Source organism: Carassius auratus, chromosome 42 (genome assembly GCF_003368295.1).
Source record: "Carassius auratus strain Wakin chromosome 42, ASM336829v1, whole genome shotgun sequence".
Classification (NCBI taxonomy): Eukaryota; Metazoa; Chordata; class Actinopteri; order Cypriniformes; family Cyprinidae; genus Carassius; species Carassius auratus.
In genome coordinates, this window is record NC_039284.1 from 11,998,902 (window position 1) to 12,019,617 (window position 20,716).

The 20,716-nt window shown below is 38.9% G+C and overlaps 1 protein-coding gene across 1 annotated transcript in view; it reads right to left on the reverse strand.

Annotated features, from left to right (window-relative positions):
- Positions 1–20,716, reverse strand: part of LOC113060664 (kinesin-like protein KIF13B) — a 42,077-nt gene continuing 21,361 nt past the window's right edge. The window contains exons 10-40 of the mRNA XM_026229776.1: positions 19,649–19,760; positions 19,267–19,479; positions 19,073–19,183; positions 18,786–18,920; positions 18,284–18,414; positions 17,611–17,697; positions 17,302–17,489; positions 16,607–16,865; positions 16,343–16,505; positions 16,002–16,148; positions 15,758–15,907; positions 14,459–14,584; positions 12,646–12,819; positions 11,702–11,859; positions 11,433–11,565; positions 10,942–11,088; positions 10,833–10,862; positions 10,455–10,554; positions 9,745–9,871; positions 9,422–9,477; positions 9,169–9,293; positions 8,904–9,080; positions 8,562–8,654; positions 7,788–7,943; positions 5,901–5,978; positions 5,751–5,804; positions 5,545–5,659; positions 5,002–5,135; positions 3,967–4,032; positions 3,034–3,712; positions 1–2,938 (exon numbers count right to left, since the gene is read on the reverse strand). Coding sequence (XP_026085561.1) covers positions 2,730–2,938; positions 3,034–3,712; positions 3,967–4,032; positions 5,002–5,135; positions 5,545–5,659; positions 5,751–5,804; positions 5,901–5,978; positions 7,788–7,943; positions 8,562–8,654; positions 8,904–9,080; positions 9,169–9,293; positions 9,422–9,477; positions 9,745–9,871; positions 10,455–10,554; positions 10,833–10,862; positions 10,942–11,088; positions 11,433–11,565; positions 11,702–11,859; positions 12,646–12,819; positions 14,459–14,584; positions 15,758–15,907; positions 16,002–16,148; positions 16,343–16,505; positions 16,607–16,865; positions 17,302–17,489; positions 17,611–17,697; positions 18,284–18,414; positions 18,786–18,920; positions 19,073–19,183; positions 19,267–19,479; positions 19,649–19,760 — 4,633 coding nt within the window. The 3' untranslated portion in view covers positions 1–2,729. The remainder of the gene's footprint in view (positions 2,939–3,033; positions 3,713–3,966; positions 4,033–5,001; positions 5,136–5,544; positions 5,660–5,750; positions 5,805–5,900; positions 5,979–7,787; positions 7,944–8,561; positions 8,655–8,903; positions 9,081–9,168; positions 9,294–9,421; positions 9,478–9,744; positions 9,872–10,454; positions 10,555–10,832; positions 10,863–10,941; positions 11,089–11,432; positions 11,566–11,701; positions 11,860–12,645; positions 12,820–14,458; positions 14,585–15,757; positions 15,908–16,001; positions 16,149–16,342; positions 16,506–16,606; positions 16,866–17,301; positions 17,490–17,610; positions 17,698–18,283; positions 18,415–18,785; positions 18,921–19,072; positions 19,184–19,266; positions 19,480–19,648; positions 19,761–20,716) is intronic.

The window sequence follows — 20,716 nt, forward strand, 5'->3', positions numbered from 1 at the left end:
GATGTGTAAATCAAGTCAACTTTTATTTTTTCTTTACAGCCAGATTATTGTTCAGTCAATATAAAAGAAATTCTAAATGAATTATTATACATGATTATTCTTTGGATATCAGCATAGAATTGCAGATCAATTTATCAAACCCAGCCTTGTGCTCAGATTGAACTCAAGATGCAAAAAAAAAAAAAAAAAACTATATACAAAACACACATACACAGGTATGCTTTGGGTTTTAACGCTCAATATTCGGGACAATTTTCATGACAAAATCATCAGGACAAGGCACAGACTAGTAGTGAATGATGGAGCCATCCACTCACAGCTCAGGAAAAAAAGAAATAAAAAACTACAGAACTAGAGCAGAAACGTACTGCCAAGAGCTTCGTCTGACATCTGTGTAAACAGCAGAGCCCAAAGCTTCCTTCAAAACCTCTTTCTCCTGATGCACTTAATGGGAAGGATTTCAAACAGAAGGAAAGTACGAGTCTCCACACCTGTATTTAGTATTGGACTACAAAAGGCCACAGTGTGGTTGCTCAGATATGGTTCTGGATCAGTGCCATTCATTATAGATCAAGGTGTAATTTCTGCTGCTGCAGACTTGTTGACGTTAAACAGAATGGATGTAGAGTGCATTCAACCATATTAATGAAGAAGAAAATTGGTGAATTGCACTTAAAAACAAAATAAACAACTAGTACACATCAAGTTAAAAGCATCTATGATTGAAATGTTGGGCCATGGAGATCAGCTTACTGAAAAAGTCTTCAATAAGTTCATTTCCCCTAGAGTAACACATTATGTTCAAACCAATGAACCATCAAATCCCTACAAGCATTGGTAACATTATTGCTACGACAGAAATTTATTAAAATAAACAGTTGAGATTTGTCATTCTAAAAGGCAATCAACCTGTTCTTGTATTACCTTTAAATTAATATTTAAAGAATGACTAGTTACTAATGTGACCCAGCAGGCCTTAAAATCTTATCCCCTGAAGCCTTTGTTGCTAATCACAGTGCTCATTTCAGTGCTCCACATGTGTGCGTTTTCTCATTATGAATAAAGCACAGATCAGACTGAACACAAACAGGAAAAATCAAAGGCAACTTCAAACAGTGGAGAAATGCATCTCTTCTCAGATGAAAATTTCAAAATGTTTTTGACTTTTTAGCATCGAATCCAGTGAAAGCAGATTTACAGTGGATCATCGGTTAGTTTACTTAATTTACAACAAAACTAAGCACCCTTTGGGCACATAAGCTATCGAACTATAAATCAAATGTGCAAATAGATTTTCAGTTCACAGGATTTTTTACACTTTATAAATTCAATTTACATAACTACAACAATTAAAATATATTCGATATTGTATTAGACTCCAGAAATCACGTGATGATTTCCATAATTAGAATATAAAAGGAATGAAATAACATTTTCTCGCCATCATGGTGTGAACCAACATATCTGCATGGAATCATGCTGCTCATTAAAAAAAAAAAAATGATATAAATCTGACCAATTTGCCCATACAGTGTTAAAAAAAAAATCACTTTTAGAGCTTTTAATTTGAATAAATAAGATGAAGTTATTGCCAGTAATTGGTCCAATACACAAAACTGGAATGTGCTTCTACTGTGACCTTCTTGTGGAAGACAGTCCTTCAGAAACCATTAAACCAAGCTACTTTAACTGTCACTAAATTGCAGCAAAAAGTTATTTGAGGTTAAAGTAGTTCCAATAATCCAAGTCCAATTAAAAGGCTGCTTAGTAAAATGTGCCCCAACCCATCAGATTGTAAATAAGCCGCTCTAAAATCCTTTTTTTTTTTTTGTCCAATCATCAAAACCATTAAGAGAGGGCCTAATTAAGCCAGTCAATTAAGCCTGAATGTGCCAATTCAGTCAAGTCTAAAAATTCACCACATGCAATTAAGGGTACACACCAAGCAGGCAGTTACCTCCTAAAATACTGATAGGCAAGTCTTCCAATGACACCAAACCAAATAAAACATCCCATCTTGTGTACTTAGTCGTCCAATCACTGGCCAAGTAATAATAGTACTTCACAACATGAAACTTGCATCAAAAACCTGCAGTGACCTGCTCATGATGGCACCCATCGTAAAATACATGCAACCCCCTTCACTCCATGAAAAGCCAGATTTGATAGTGGCTTGATTGCTTGATAGTGGCTTACAGCTGAGAACACTACTGGGTGTATCCAATGACTCCGATCGGATCCCTGAGATAATCTCTTACATGCCTACCATACCATTTACCACATTCTAACTAGTGTTGGAAGGTGCAATGAGGGATGACAAACAAGAAATGGCTTGACTTAAAAGGCACATTCAGGAAACTAAAAATCGATTACTGACTGTGCAGAGAAGATAAATCAAGCATCATTTGTAGCATCAAGTCCAAAAATGGACTCAATCTCAAAGACCCGGAAGATTCATTTATGGTCGACTCCAGGAGACTTGCTTGAGTTAACAAACAAGCAAACAAATAAAGGAACACAACTGAAGCAGCATGTTGAAATTTGATAGCACTCCCACATGCTACACATTAGCATAGCACCGGAACTGATAGAGGAGCTTGAAAGGGAATGTTGTACCATCCTCTGTGCAAAGTTGGGTTTGCCCAAGCACAGTGATGGATGGAGTTGACATCCTCAGTTAGATTCAGATGTTGGAAGCGGAGGTTCTGTCCGGCTCAGCTCATTGTTAATTAGCTGGTCCAGGATTTGCGATTCTCTCCTTTCTGAATGGCAGTGCTGGCTCCTCCCCTCAGTTGCTGACTGAATTCCCCGCTGCGACGATTTTCGTTGTTCCTTTTGGAAGCTTCCCATCGAGTCAGTCTATCTGGACGGACTAGCACCCCATAACCAGGCTTGCACTGGAAGTACTGGTGGCCCTCAACAGAACCATCATTCTTACCTAGTGGACACATGATTAAAAAAAGAACAAGGTCTGTAAATCATCTCAACAAGAAGTTGAACATCTCTTGTTGCATAACGGAAGACTTGACTAACCTGAGGGAGTGTCCAACTCGACTCCAACCCAGACGACTTCTGAGAAGTGCGTCGGGCCAATGTAGCGGACTGTGCCGGACATGTTGGATCCGACAGTGACTCTACCTCCCACCTTAAGCCAAGCAAGTTCCTTGGGTTCCACATCCTCTAAGGTTATCTCTAGCTTCTCCAAGCTGTTTATTTGTTGCACTTGCATTGTGGTTGCTTTTTCATCTCCGAGAATTTTACAGAAAGACCTGAGTTCATTGGCTTTGACCTTCTGGGGGGAGAAAGGGCTGCCTGTGGAGGTACTCGACACCAGGGGAAGGGTTGCATTTAGCTGTGCTTCCTGCTGAGAGGTGGTGACACCATTCCTGTGGGCCGCCTGGGTATCTTCCTCTTTTCTAGGCCTGTCAGATCTTATCCCAGCTTCTACAGGAGCAACAGAGGTATTAACAGGGGGTGGTAGACAGTCTTCGTTGTCGTGCCTGGATGCTACGGGACCCGCTTGGGAATTGGGAGTAGGGGTAAGGTCCCCACAAGCTATGGAGACATCGGAAAGGGTGGCAGTGGAGACGCTAGTAGAAAAATAGCCACTGGAAGATTCGCTGATGGGGCTCAGAAGCAGATCATGCGGATCATGCATAGAGGACAGGGCATCAGGCCCATCTGAAGCAGGACTTTTCCCCATTACTGCAGCCTACGGGGAAGCACGTCCAAAACCACAAGGAACATTTAACTTCACCTCAACTTATCATCTGACTCTAGCACATGCTAGGAAAACCACAGATTTAATAGCATGCAATTTACATCACATGCAGGAGAGAAAGACTGGGCTCTTAAAACATCTTCCTAGGCTATACTTTCGCAAAATACAAGTCTGTAACCCAATTCATCATTCATACTTAATTTTGCCAAAGATGGAGCATGCGATCAGAGTGGAGATCTACTTACCGGTTCTATTCTTACTCTTCCTTCATCAGGGTTGTTTGCTGTTTGCATCATTATTCGTGGCAGATGCTGGAGAGATGAATGGAACATATTAAATTTGTTTTTACGATTTTGGTAATGGTTTTCAGAGAGGCAGCACAAAGCTTGATTTAAGTGTCACGGGTTCATTTTTTTTATGTTGGGAGCCTTTGGATTACGTTTGATCTAAAGTACTGACAGATCAAAACGTCTGTGTGCAGGGGAGGAGTGATGTACACGATGAAATATCACCATCATATTTTTTTTTCCCCCGTACGCCTCAGTCAAAAGCATGCTGGGAGATATGATGAAAGGGTATGGCTTGACAATTAATCTTGGGGAAATTAAACACTGGAGTTTATCTATGGACTCCTGCCTAACATATAATCAGGTTTCCCTGACATGATTTACTTTGACAAAATGAGGACACTGTTTTAATCATGGAAAACCAAAAAAGTCTGTTTTCTCAAAAAAAAAAAAAAAATCCACTACCAGGCAAAAAAGGCTTAATTTAAAGACTTAATTTTCCTCATATAAGACGGATAATATATTACAGATATATGGGCAATGTAATAGTAGCATATGGAATTTCTGTCTATATGGAAATGAGGAGGCATGAAGACAGAATGATATTACACTAGAATCTAAAATAGACTCAAATTAAATCAGTCAGGAGGATTTGCATCCCTCTTTGATTACCACATATGATTTATTCATCTAAATGCAGCATATTTCTAACAGAGGCTTTGCAGGCACTAAAATGGCTATTTTTATGACTACATTTATGCATGAAATCACCACATGGAAGTCACTTTGCATAAAAAAAATGCAGTATTTGTTGATGATGTTTTTATGTATGTATGTATGTATATTCTTATTTATTAGAATGTTTAAATAATTCTTCCTTTTGGTTTTAGGGTTAAACGTGACCTGGACATTTCTTGACAGTTTTCATGAGACTGACAAAGCAAGGTTTTAGGCACGGTTTACTCATTTAAACAGTCAAAAACGTGACCAGACCTGTTGGGAGTGTGGAGAGGGTCTCAAATCTTTCTTGTCATCGCGCACAGGGAACAGGGACTTGAGAAGCTTTGGCATCTGAGGAACCAGGGCCTTTACTGGGGAGATATAAGAAGCAGCAAGCCCTGAAAAACCTGTGGGTGGGTTGGGAAAGAGGCCAACAGCAAGGTAGAGGCGTGGAGAAAGACGACAATGATGGTGAAACGGAAACAGATGTAGAAAAGATATAAAAGGAGTGTATGAAGTCAGTCACAAAAATGTCACACTGACAAAAACTAACTAGGTGAGAGAAAATCAGTGGTAACTGAAAGGCTGCAGGTTCAGACTACGAGCCTTTGGACATTATACAAGGATTTTCTCCGTAACCAGAAACCAGGTTAGAAATGAGAGTTCAGGCAGAAAGAATTTATAGTAGAGAGCACAGAGTTGATGGTTGGAAGGACAGTCAAATAAAGAATGGGTCATGCTCAAAACGGAAAAAGAAGATTATTTTATTGCAGAAAAAACGGTCCACATCCTGAAGGGGTGACCGTTATTTTGTACCTTGCTCGGGGTCCTGATTCTGTGTAGGTGGGGTAGGAGGTCTGGATGGTCGTGGCAGTGTTTTGCTGAACTGAGAGGATGTCGCAAAGATATCCTGCTGACTCTCCCATCGATTCTTACATAAGCAAATTGGATATTAGAGGTTACATAATCGAACACATTTCCTGTGATGGACCATATGTCTTATCTTCACCCTAGAATCTTACCTTGTTGTCATCCAGAACTGAGTTTAATGACAGATCCTGTCTGCTTCCAGATAACTAGAGGATGAAAAAGGTGATGTGTGAATACATAATGTGCCAGGCTCCAATGATGCAGTTTTCTTAACAGTTCTGTTAGTAAGAAGGTGTGCTTACCCGGTGCACACTCGGAGAGCTGAGACTGCGTCTGCTGCCCTTGCCTTTACCTGCCAAATGCTCCTTCACTGCCACCTCCTGTTGCACATGATAAAAACAACATGCTGAGCTGAACTCGAAAGAGAAAACTAGATCATACTGGGAAGTCACCATCTGCTTCCCATGCTACAGTATTGTTCAAAATAATAGCAGTACAATGTGACTAATCAGAATAATCAAGGTTTTTAGTATATTTTTTATTGATACGTGGCAAACAAGTTACCAGTAGGTTCAGTAGATTGTCAGAAAACAAACAAGACCCAGCATTCATGATATGCACGCTCTTAAGGCTGTGCAATTGGGCAATTAGTTGAAAGGGGTGTGTTCAAAAAAATAGCAGTGTCTACCTTTGACTGTACAAACTCAAAACTATTTTGTACAAACATTTTTTTTTTCTGGGATTTAGCAATCCTGTGAATCACTAAACTAATATTTAGTTGTATGACCACAGTTTTTTTAAAACTGCTTGACATCTGTGTGGCATGGAGTCAACCAACTTGTGGCACCTCTCAGCTGTTATTCCACTCCATGATTCTTTAACAACATTCCACAATTCATTCACATTTCTTGGTTTTGCTACAGAAACAGCATTTTTGATATCACCCCACAAGTTCTCAATTGGATTAAGGTCTGGAGATTGGGCTGGCCACTCCATAACATTAATTTTGTTGGTTTGGAACCAAGACTTTGCCAGTTTACTAGTGTGTTTTGGGTCATTGTCTTGTTGAAACAACCATTTCAAGGGCATGTCCTCTTCAGCATAGGGCAACATGACCTCTTCAAGTATTTTAACATATGCAAACTGATCCATGATCCCTGGTATGCGATAAATAGGCCCAACACCATAGTAGGAGAAACATGCACATATCATGATGCTTGCACCTCCATGCTTCACTGTCTTCACTGTGTACTGTGGCTTGAATTCAGAGTTTGGGGGTCGTCTCACAAACTGCCTGTGGCCCTTGGACCCAAAAAGAACAATTTTACTCTCATCAGTCCACAAAATGTTCCTCCATTTCTCTTTAGGCCAGTTGATGTGTTCTTTGGCAAATTGTAACCTCTTCTGCACATGGCTTTTTTTTAACAGAGGGACTTTGCGGGTGATTCTTGAAAATAGATTAGCTTCACCCAGACGTCTTCTAACTGTCACAGTACTGACAGGTAACTCCAGACTGTCTTTGATCATCCTGGAGGTGATCATTGGCTGAGCCTTTGCCATTCTGGTTATTCTTCTATCCATTTTGATGGTTGTCTTCCATTTTCTTCCACGTCTCTCTGGTTTTGCTCTCCATTTTAAGGCATTGGAGATCATTTTAGCTGAACAGCCTATAATTTTTTGCACCTCTTTATAGGTTTTCCCCTCTCTAATCAACTTTTTAATCAAAGTACGCTGTTCTTCTGAACAATGTCTTGAACGACCCATTTTCCTCAGCTTTCAAATGCATGTTCAACAAGTGTTGGCTTCATCCTTAAATAGGGGCCACCTGATTCACACCTGTTTCTTCACAAAATTGATGACCTCAGTGATTGAATGCCACACTGCTATTTTTTTGAACACACCCCTTTCAACTAATTCAACTAATTGCCCAATTGCACAGCCTTAAGAGCGTGCATATCATGAATGCTGGGTCTCATTTGTTTTCTGAGAATCTACTGAACCTACTGGTAACTTGTTTGCTACGTAGCAATAAAAAAATATACGAAAAACCTTGATTATTCTGGTTAGTCACATTGTACTGCTATTATTTTGAACAATACTGTATATGCATAAATAAACATAACATTAGAAAGAGATGATAAAATGCAATTTTATCGGATAAAAAATATTAGTGGAGCTAGCTGTGTGACCTGTCTCAGACGGTCCAGTGTGAGGATGTTCTCCACAGCCAGGACGCTCCGCAGGTATTTCTCTATGGCAGCTTCATTATCTGAGGATTTCGGGTTCTCAGCGCTGGTGGCCACACGAGCCAGCATCTCCCTGTCCTCTGAGCTCTGGCTGTCCTGCTGACATACACAGCCAAGAGACAGGTGCTCGTAAACAAACCAAGTAAAGACACCAGGTGTGCAACTTTATCAGAGCAGCTTTCTTGTGCATAATGGCCAACTAAAACTGCCTTTTCAGTGTTGCTGAGAGTTTTGCAGTGATGCATATGAGCGAATAATATTTACATTATTTAATATTTTAAGATTGTCAGCAAATATGAAGAAAATTGCAATTTCACCTCGCTTCAGTTTTGAAATCTGCTAACAATTATATTCTGAATTGGTGCTATTTAAGTTTTATTTACAATACTATTATTAGTTTTATTTTATATATTCTATTATACTTTTATTTCTGTTTAGCTTTATTTCAGTTTAAGTAATTATAGTATGTTAGCTAAACCTTATTTTATTTCAGTTAGTTGCCAAGGCAAGATTAATTTTTAATCTAATACTTGAATTTTTTTTTTAATCAGCTTTATTTCAGTAACAATAAATTGTAATAGTTTTGAGTTTTGGTTACCAATACCAAAAACACTTCTGAATTTGAAGTTAATGTATTATATATTGTCATTGGTCACTGAAAAACCAATATGATTCAGCTCATGCAATATATAGACAGAAAAAAATTTGTATGATTACCCCTGGGATGTTGGAGACAACTTCAAAGGTCACACCACAGCCAGGAATAGTGCTCCTGGTGGACATTCTCCTCAAGAAATTTTGAGCAAAACCCTGTTTAAACCAATATATACACACACACACACACACACACACATATATATATATATATAAATAAAATATGCAGAGATCATTTTCATATCTAAAGCTTGAAATTCTTTAAAAAGTTTATAGCAACCAAGCACCAAACATATATATGGCACAGCTGTATGTAAAGCTGACTGAAGTGCGGAAAAGTGTAAAAAGACACTTTTCTTCTGCTCTGATGATAGTGTAGAGCATACAAAGTCGACCATGCCGCACCTGTCGTCCAGTGAGGTTCACACAGATGCGTTTGCGCAGGACAAGCTGCATCTCTGCAGGGTGGCTGAGCTGCACCACGGTGCGGACAATCAGATATACTCTCTGATCTGGGGCAGCACCTCGACTCAGCTGTGGACATTCATGAACCGTGGAGTCCCACGAAGCTTCGGCTTTCACCTGGAAGAAAGAGAGTTTTTAATACATTCCTTTAAAGTCATCTAGGGAGCCTTTGAGAGCCCTGAGGGTGCGTGGGTCATATTCACACCTCTTCATCATAGTGTTTGACAATCTGAAGGTCAAAAAATTCATCCTCATCTTCAGAGCTAAGCGTGCCATCCCAGCCGCCCGCCTCGGGAACGTCCAGGTTTTCTTGAGAGCTGAAGTCGTAAGCTGGAGGAAGGAAGAGGAGAAACACAGGAAGAATGAGTGTGAAAATGAACGTTAAGATAAACCGAGCTTGCAGCGGAAGAAAGGTCACAGTGGACATTGCATTTCTTCAGCAAGCAGGAAAAACATACCGCTCAGGTCAAGAAAGAGCACTGGAATGTGGGTTTCCATCCCAGGCACTGGTACCCTGCCAAGACAGACATAAAAATCTCTCATGACTAAATATTTGTAAAAATTAAAGCCTCAAACCCAAACATCAATCTATTAAATCACATCATTTAAGGATTATAACAACCTCCCTAAACCACAAACTACATAAATCGAATCTAAACTGACATTAAATATCATTCAAACCTCTGCCAGCCCACAGGTTTACCAGCTATCTATGACATTAAATGATTTAAGTGTTCAGATCAAATGCAAATGATCCAGTATGGTTGTAGAAGTGCTGTACCACTCAGCAGGAGCTCCTGGTATTCCACTGCCAGCAGAGGGCACCATCACTGCATTCCTCTCCTCTGTGAGCGTCAGACGCCACTCAAGCAGCTGGGCCTCCCTCTCCACATCATCCTCAGACTTATCTGGTCAGAGAGCAAACTAGTCACCAATGTTTCCTCTAATCTAATGCCATGCAAAACCCATTCTGCAGAGAAGTTCCTTTAAGCATATATTCATATGCTAATTTTATAGATTTTTTTTCTAAATGCATTTTTTTTTACTTTACTATTTATATATTTAAAATATTATGTAGTTTTTAAAATATTTATAAAACAAACATTAATAATTATATTACATATCTAAATGCATCTATAAAAGTATCATTTAACTTTATAATAACAAAAAAATTAAACGATAAGAATAAAAAAAATCAATCGACATGCAGCGGTAAAACGTTGCCCAAATCAAATCTCTAGCTTTTCCCCCACCTGTTTTTGAGTGTGCATTATTTTAATTTTTGGCAGAAAAAAAAACAAAACAAAAAGGAGCTGTCGGATTTTGGGCCAATGCATCATGTGAAACAAACAGAAACAACATCCAAAATCAGATCTGCATTTCTTCTGTCTGCTTGTGTTTCTAATCAATCAGTTAGTTTCTCAAAGACACTATTTTAAATTCCATTATTGAGCTGAGACTAAAAATTGTTCACGTTTTTTTGGTTTTTACCTGCTTTGCTGACCAAAGTCTGAAGATGTTGGTCCAGATACTCTTGTCTCTTAGTGAGAGCAGTGAGACACTGACGTCGCAGACGTTCCAAATCTCGCTCCTACAGGATGAAGGACAAATGCTAATTAAGAATAAATTAATGCTGCTATTGCTTGGCCATTTCATTTTTTGCTTATTAAAAGGCTTTTTATGCCTTTAATGTGCAGGACAGAGGAGGAAGACAGGAAAGAAGTAAGAGGGAGAGACAGGAATGGGATGAGCATATCATGCGGAATGGATTCAAAACTGAATCTCAGCAGGAAAATAAAAAATAATAAATAAAACTTATGATTAAAAACTAAAAGTCAATGTCATAAATGTACTGACAACCAAACATACCTGATAACTGTCCATTTCATCTCCCTCAAGCTACAAAAGAAAAACAATAGAAATGTTATAAACATCATCCTGCTAAACGCTAAAAGTTTAGGTGAAAAAGAACATTTACCTCTTGTGGCTCATTGTTTTTAGTCATCCGCACCTGCCTGATCTCCACACAGCCGATGGACACTCCCAGGATGATCTCTGCTATCAAAGGCATCGTGCCGGAGTCCTGCACTGAGCGCACCTCCACCTGAATCCGCCGAGACTGGCCCTGAGAAAGACACACTCAAACAGTTAATACCCCATGACAAAAGCCCTAAAGCCAAATGGTAAACAACTGCATTGATACAATAACAGAGCACAAGTAAAATATAGAGTTCACATGCCTACAAGTCGAAAATAAATCTACCAAAACAAGCAACAGAGTTTGCACAAAGCAAGCAGTCAAGAACACGTTATTCTCATCTGCATCGAACATGCGGAAAAAAAAGGTATTAAGGTTATTTCATGCTATGCTTTATTCTGATCGTGATAAACAACTGTAGACAGCAGCTGTGAGCTGACAGACTTGCAGTGGTATCATTTGTAACCATGCAGGAACATGAGGTTTCTGACCTGTTTGAGCTGGAAGACGCCCCCCGTGCGAACATCTCGTGCTGGCACCACCTCCACCGGCATGTACTCGCCGTTCTCATTCAGCTCCAAAATCTGCACCCACATCTCCAACTTGCGTGTTACCTCGCTCCACCTGAGGACACAAAGCCGTTCAAAAACAGGAAGCAGATCAGTAGATATAAACCACCCCAATGTTCTCTACATTTCTGAAAGCTTGTATCAGTATAATCGGATAATTACAGGGAGTTGAAGCTCAATTTTCTGCTCACCTGTCACGTAAAGTGCGTGTTTTGGCCTGGATGATGCTGAGGTCCCACAGTGCGGGGTTCCTGCCTGGATCAGCCTGCCTGTGTCCGTATACCTCGATGGCTACAGCACCCTCTGTTAAATACTCAATAAATTCCTCTGTTACAGTCACAGCATACTCCTACAGAAGAGAGTAAAGCACAAATAAATGCATGTTAATAATTTCTAAACTCCAGTGTTAAAGGAATAGATCATCCAAAAATGAAAAATTGCTGAAAAAGTACCCTCAGGTCATCTAAAATGTAGTTTGTTTCTTTGTTGGAACAGATTTGGAGAAATGTGGCATTACATCACTTGCTTACCGATGTGAAAGGGTCCCATCAGAATGGGAGTTACTCTAAACAGCTGATAAAAACATCATAATCCACAAGTGATCCACATGACTCCAGACGATCACGTGATGTCTTGTAAAGCAAAAGTTTTTAATTGAGGGGACAACAAAGGCTGGACTTTTTCCACAGTAGGAAGCATTATTATGGATTCTGGACAGAAACATCATCTTGCTGGACTACTTCCTTACAAACATGCAGCTTTTCGCTTTCCAAGACGTTAAGTGATGGACTGGAGTGGTGTGGATTACTTATGGATTATTATGATGTTTTTATCAGCTGTTTGGAGTATCGTTCTGATGGCACCCATTCATTACAGAGGATCCCTTGGTGAGCAAATGATGCAATGCAAAATTTCTCTGGTCCAATGAAGAAACGAACTCATGTGATGTTGAGTAATTTTTCATTTTTGGGTGAACTATTCCTTTAATGAACAACGATGCTTCGGTTTAAATGCAGAAGGTCAATATTAGTAATAGTTTACAATTTGGGCTATGGTGGATGGGATTTTCAGGAGGGTATATCACATTGTGCCTAATTTACCCTCTGCTTGTAAAGACACATGTCTTGACTTGTACCTTACAGCTGTCAAACACCACCATGCAGTGGGGGTCTTTGCTGCTGGAGAAGGAGGCAGAGGGATCCACTTCTGGAGCAACAATAATAGGCTCTGCTTGGTCCCAGAAAGAGTACTGACAGAAGACAAAATTGGACAGGTACTGCGGGAGACCATTAGCCTGCAGGATCTTAATCTGTTTGAGAGACATGAGTAAAACGAATATGTGGTAAGATTTCTTAAACATAACACATTTGAAATATAAACTAGGGATATGCCGGTATAAAATTATCCTGTTGCGATTAATTGCTCATGGTCATACGGTATTATCAATGTATTGCAATTTAGTTTAAAAAAAGTGGTCATGATAACAGGTAAAATAACTTTTTTATAACAAAAATAAATGAAAATTTAAATACAATAAAGCAATACAGAAAAATATATAAAGTTAAAAGTTTTACACAGATTAAATTGCAAAAGAACTAAAAAGACCCATAGGTATCACTTTACAATAAGACCTCATTAGTTAACCTTGGTTAATGCATCAACATTCGCAAATGAGCAATAGCTACATTTGCTACTGAAGTTATTAATCTTTGTTAAAAAACTTTTAGCTCATGTTAGCTCATTAAATGACACAGTTGCAACTTTTGATTTTAACGTGTTATTAAATATTGGAATACCTAAGATTAATGAATGTTCAGAAGAATTTTGTTCATGTTCAGAAGAATTGGCAGTTTATGGCAGTTTACTAATGTTAACTGATGAAGCCCTAATGTAAAGTGTGAACGAACAATAAAGAATCAATGTTGTAGTCCAGATTAAAATGAAAAAAAAAAGCTTTAAAATAAATAGCATATTAATTCTAAATATTTAAGTATTTGGTGCTGTGATGAACACCATTGCAAATCCACAAATTTGAATGGCTATTTTAGTAGTAGGCTGCTTTATTTATGGAGTTTCCAGAGTAAAGGCTGCTTTTTATCTTCAGTTTAGCGCCATCTGCTGTCAGAGAGTGAATGTACTTTCATTCAGCGTGTCTCTCAGGTGTTCCCCATGTGCTTCTCATGCGTGCTTGTTTACATCGGAGCACACACGTGTCTTTCAAGTAGCATACAGCGGTGCTGTGCATTTTGACCAGTTGATGGGAAAAATATTCTTAAAATGAATTCCAAATACTGTATAATTTGTTATACATAATTATTCACAGTATTTAGAAGTGCCCACGATAACAATACCGTGCATATTAATTACTGTGATATATCGCATTACCGAATACCGGCACATGTCTAGTATAAACACAACAACAGTAGATTGTGGTTTTATTATACAGATTAATTAACCGATAGTTTTTAAAATGGACACAGAACAGAAACTAAAAGTGCTTTATTTACAAAAACAAAAAAACTGTACTGAACCATACTAATAGTAGTAGTAGTAATAATAATAATAATAATAATATTAATAATAATAATATTAATATTAATATTAATATTAATGATAATAATAATAATAATAATAAAAGTAATATAAGCGATAATAATAACAACAACAGTAATAGTAAATGTTGAAATTACCATACTCTAATAGGGCCCTATGAAATCAGTTCAATTTTTTTCTTAAATTGCATTTACATTTTTCCAAATTCCGTTATTTAATTTTTCTGAATTCAGCTTTTTCCATTTTCATTTTCTCCCCTCATTTTTAATAGTTAATAATGGAGTGTAATCCATTTTGATGGATAATGGATTTTTGGCAATAACCGATTGTTCCAACAATCAACTATTGGTGCCGATCAATCGGCAAAACCGATACATTGGCCGACCTCTACTCACCATACAGACCAGTTTGCGTTCCTGTACATCACCGTCTGGGCTTCCGTCACTGTCATCTCCTCCGCCTAGGCTGTCATCAAATCCTCCACCCACTCTCATCACCTCCACGTGCAGCCGCCCGGCAACCTGACACCAGCATCAAGTAAACACAACACTTCACTGGTCCGCTGGAAATGGACTTTGTATTACAGGTCTTCACGGGTCCAAATATTCGTGCCCGAACCCAAAAGAGACCCGTAATGTACTACACCGAACCGACCCAGACCCATCCATTATTTCAAAAGCTGGACCCGGACCCGTGTAGATCCGAGAAATGGACTCTTCTATTATCTGAAAGCTGGACCCGACCTGCCGGGAAGACTCAGACCCGACTGGACCCGATCGTCACATATTCCACCTTAAATTGCTATTAAAAATCAATAAACCTGTTGTGAACAATACAGCCCTTTGTCTTACCTAATTTAAGAAGCCGTAGTCTCTCTTCCTTGTACCTTACTCCCTGTTATTCATTACAATCTTTCGACAAGAAACTTATCCATGTTATTCTTCTTGTTATTCCAAGTCCAAGCTTAATCCACTCATTATTTCAGCTTCAAAAGTCCACTTAATATCCTGGTGACGGATGACAAATGCAACAGTGCACATGTATATTCTGACTCGAGTTAACTCGCATAATAACTTCGACTGTTTGTCATTTTGAACTATAATAATGATCGCTCATGCAATGCCATGGTCGCTGACGTTATTTATTTGCTAACATCTCTGTGCTCTCTGCTCTGCATGGAGTCTGAATCTGACCAATAAAACTTTAAAATAAAAGGTTATTTATATTATTATAAAAATGGGAGAAAATGTAAAGCGCGGTTTGGAGAGAGAGATCACTTTTTTTTGGCTCACACTTTTCTTTTCCTAAATTTACAAGTTGCAAGTTACAAAAAACACAAGAAGTGTCTGATCACGGCCGGGCATTCTCCGAGTCTGATGACTCCAATCGCACGGGTATTACACACAATGTTAAACAGACCCAGACCCGGCTGATCCATTTAAAATATAGACCCGAACCCGTACAGGTCCCGGGTCGGGGCAATGTGAAGACCTCTTCTGTGTATCTCATGCTTTATATAATGACTTAATTGGATTTTATTTCACAGATGAAACTGCACTTGATTTAATTTACATTCCTTTTCATCTTTTGATTTCAAATCAAATGAGTAAGTTATCTTGAAATATTCATAGCAGTCAAACCACAGATCATATTTGCCTTACTGCTGCAGGCAGATCTGAATACATCATCCTCACCTCTCCTTTCTGATTGATGATGGGAACCGCATATTGTAGCTTTACGTCATAGAACAGGCAGGAGAGGAAAACGTTGGCCACCCCAATTAAACTGTGGTTCACCTGCTCATCAAAGAAAGGGTCGGCTCTCTTGAAGTATGAGTGCATTACCTATGAGATGGAGAGAGAAAAAAAACACTCCTTTAGTGTCACCTTTTCTTTTATTAATGGGACAGAATAGCATCTGTGAATAATAAGAGCTTACAGGGTTGTCTTCGTCAAATTCCTTCCACTCCTGATAAAGCTCTCTCATGTCCACTAGCCGGTTTTCCATCTTCTCAAGGGCCCATATTTGCTTCCCTTTGCCTTTCCTTCTCACTTGAATGGCAGGTTCGCTCAATACAGCGTCTCGCTAAATACACAAACACAAAAAATGTAAACTGCCTCCACACAAAAATATTTATTCTTTTTCAGTACATGCAACATTTAATGCCATAACTTTATGAACTCATGACTTTCTGCCTTTTAACCGTAATATGTAGAAGGGAGAATTAAGACTCTTTAAGACCTGCAGAAAGCCTTATATGGGTCTTAAAAGTGCCTGACCTTTCTGTTGGCATTAAGGTTTGCAGCAGGGATCTGTAGAGTAACTCTGTATTCGGTTCTCTTGTCCAGTTCTTCAGCGATGAAGTTTGCCTCCTGCACTAACAGATTGGCCTTTACGATCTGCTCCCTCAGTTTCCTGAAGCTCCGCTTCAGCACCTCCTCTCTGGTGGCATCACAATAAGATCATTAAAACAAACTCACCATGGTCCAAAGTTTACCTTGGGAAAACAAAACACTTGTTTCCACTAAAAATGTAAACCTCACCTCTCCTCGCTCCACTGGCGCAGACGATGTTGGGCGCTGGGTGAAGAAGACATTCCTCCCTGGCTCAGTCTCTCCCAGCTGCGGTACTGTGGCTGCAAGGGCTGCGACTGCGGTATCTGCATGCTCTGTCTGTCTGGAGTCAGCTGTTTGCGCAGCTGCTGCAGCTCCTGCTCATACATCAGCCGCTGACGCTCAAGAGCAGTCTGCTTCTCCTCCTCATGTTGGCGCTCTAGAGACTGCAAAACAGCCTGCATGGGGTCTGTTAGACAACAAAAACAATTATTATTTTTTTTATTCATATTGGATCAATTTTTGGCTACTGTAGCTTTAAGATTTAAAAATAAAGTACATATTTTGATTAGTGAACCTTTTCACATGTGAAATGAGTAACATGCATCCTTAATGCTAAGTGTTCATATTTTAAATCGTAGCAATGTTTTACTTTTTATTACAGCTACACTAAAGTTTGGGATCAGTAAGATTTTTTTTTGTATAACATTATTACTTATGTGCATCAAAAGTGATAGTAAAGACATTTATATTGCAACAAAGAGGTTTTAATTTCAAATAAATGCTGTTCTTTTGAACTTTGTTAATTAAAAAACCAGTTTCCACACAAAAATTACACAACACATCTGTTTAAAATGAAGTTATATAAATGCTGTTTTTAAAGTAGGTATGGTGCTAAATCTCACCGTTGCTGCCCAGAGCCTTCATCATGACTTCAGTCTGAGCAAACTCGTAGCTGAAGCTGACCTCACTGGACACCTCGCTGGTCGAGTCTCCCTCTCCGTCCAGCTGTTCACTGCTGTTACTGTTCTTCATGTTCCCGCCCTCACCCTCCTCTTCCTCACCCCGCAAGCGCCGCTTCGGAAGGTTTATTCTGAAGAAGACACAAATATATAGCCTTCATAAAAAATATAAAAGATAACCATAAAGCACTTTCATGTACAAATACAGGAAGCCCTGTGTGACATCCTTTAGTCCAGGGTAATATCACTGACCTGAAGAAGTGATTGTTTCCCCAAAGAATACGGTCACCATGGTGAAGCTGTTGCCGGCTGGTGACTGGAGATCCATTTACACATGTTCTGCAACAATAAAGTTACTTTATAAAACTTCAGATTAAATTTAAATCTAAACTAGATTATGATTTAGCTGTTGTTGTGATCCAGCACATGTGTCTTTATAGTTTAAGATTTTGCCAAGTAAGACATGTTCCTGGATCAACATCTTTTGTTGATCCTGGATCAACACTGCTGTCTAAAAATATAGACTTAACCCAGTCCCTACACCTAAACCTAACCCTACCCATAATTTATTCCTACAATCAGAGGGAAATAAGTGAATAACAAGGGTGTAGAAGCATCTAACCCTGACTGTAAGCCTAAAACTGAAATTTCTTATGTATCCCTCGATTCTGATTGGTATGTTGCTCCAGGATCAACAAGACTGTTGATCCAGGAATATGTTGTACTTGGTGAAATCACGTTCCCCATAGTTTAACTTACAGTATTAAATTTTTAGATGAAAGTACCTGTCAAATGCATAAATATAATATACATAGTTCAAAGAAAGCCTGTAGTTAGGTGCTCTCCGGTTCATGGATTCATTTGAACCGGTGACCTTTTGATTAGACCTTTTTATCATATTTACACTACTATCCTCAACGCTTACCTTGAGTTTCTGTAAGGATTGAGAAAGACCGCTCCCTCAGGTGTGATGTTAATGACACAATGTTCTGCTTGGATGCCCATTCCACACAGCTGGATGTCCTGTGAATCTGCTGATCCAACCTTAGTGTGTTCCTGCAAAACATCCCAGCATTAACTGCAGTTATCACATGACAGTCATAGAGGCAAAATCAACAATTAACGAATGCCACATTTTCATTAGAAATTAAACTATTATACATTACTGCAACATGGTGACATTGACATTAGACAGCACAAAAAGCATATACTATATTTATTGCTTTTTCTGTAATACTACTACCTCTAAAAATTTGTATATAAAATATATACATTTTATTACATTAAAACTTACTATAATAATAAAAATAATATGCATGCATAATACTATAATATGTAATAAGTAGAAAATAATAGCAATAATATAAGATCAAAGGTAATGGATATGAACACTAAATAAAAAATAAGATAAAATAGTTGTACATTACCTTCAGATAATAAACCAATAGTTCATTAAGGGCAGGGTCAGCGTTGAGGTTGATCAGGAAGCACTTATCTTCTCCAACCTTGATACCAGATGACTGCAGAGAGATGCCAAGACTTTCCAGCTGTTTTTGTCTCTCCTGTGCAAAGAAAAAAAAAAACAATGTGAGAAGAACATTAGCGTTCTCTTCGGTGTTTGACGGATGATGTTATAGAACATAAACTACAGAACATCCAGACATAAACAAAATTACAGTCCAGACAAAACAGCACAAATTATTCTTGCTGTTACTTGTGCAATTCCCTCAGTCTTCCTCAGCTTCTCTTCCCAGGTGACTGTCATCTCCTGTATCAATTTTTCAGATTCCTCCAGTCTCTCCTTCAGCTCTGGTGCCTTCATAGACTGTGGTGGAACATGACAGGTTCTTAACATACAGTTTTTGATTTTTTGCATGTCACACTAAGGAAGCGATATGAAGTGTCTACCTCAGCCTGTGTCAGCTGATCTCGCAGTTTCTCCACCTCCTCGCGGAGCTCCCGGATAATCCTGGCATTGGGGTCTTCGTTGACCACGGCGTGGTTGACGATGCTCTTTGCTCGGTCTGCATAGCGTAATGTTGACAGCGTCTCATCATAATTATCTGCTGCAGGACTTATAGTGGCAACCATAGCAGTCCGACTGTTTCCACCCAGACTGTCCTGTGGTTGCACAAGAAGAAGAGACATTAAACATCAAAGCACTGGGCAGAGCGGTCACTTTCAAAAGATTATACATTCAAGTCTGTGGATGGAACTGGATTGGAAAATGTAAAAAATACTGTGGAAATTCCCCTTCCTGGTGTTTATTGGACAGAATGAGTGTTCATACCTTGAGCAGCCATGTCAGCACCGAATCTCTGTAGGGCACAAACTTGTTCTTGTTCTTTCCAGCACCTTGGTCTGCAAGAGCTGAGATCACCAAACCCAGAGTGGTTAAAGACCTGTACGGTGTGGAGAGGAAAGATAGAAATGGAAAAAATAAGTGAGAGAGAAACAGACCAACGAAAAAGACACACTTCTCACACAGATATTTGCACTGGCAAGCCAAAAAGCCTTCACCAGATTTATAAACCTTTCTCAGAACAAACTGTGCCTGTAAATGTAGCCATTTTAACAAGTCTTATTCTCCACTGTATAAAACCTCCCTCTCAGAACAGAATGAGCTTTATTGCAAGGTGTGTTTACACATACAAGGAATTTGTTATGGTGACAGAAGCTTCCACAGCACAAACCGAATGACAGTGACAAGACACAGATAATAAAAATAGAATACTTAACATGAAATAAATCTGAAAAACACAATATACAAAATAGACAATAGATGGTATCTGTGTGTACAGGTGTGTTATGCAAGATTGCAAGGAAATGTAAATAAGTAGGATGTGTGTTAAATAAGTAAATGTACAAATAGTGTTTTATATTATAAGTTTATTGGAAAGTTAACTGTTCATGTGATGGATTGAACTGTTCTTATGCCTAACTGTTTTTTTACAGTCTGTGCACTGGTTACCTATTAAGTTCTGTATCAGTTACAAATTATTATTACTTACCTATAAGGCCCTTAATGGTTTAGCTCCTGCATACCTAACTAGCCTTATACCACGCTACAATCCATCACGCTCCCTAAGGTCACAAAACTCTGGACTTTTGGTAGTTCCTAGGATAGCAAAGTCCACTAAAAGAGGTAGAGATTTTTTGCATTTGGCTCCCACACTCTGGAATAGCCTTCCTGATAATGTTCAGGGTTCAGACACACTCTCTCTGTTTAAATCTGGATTAAAAACGCATCTCTTTCGCCAGGCATTCGAATAATGCATCTCATAATTCGTGACTGCAGTTGTATCTGATCAAATGCGCATTCTTATTCTTTAGCTTGGGTTAAACTAATTAATTTTTA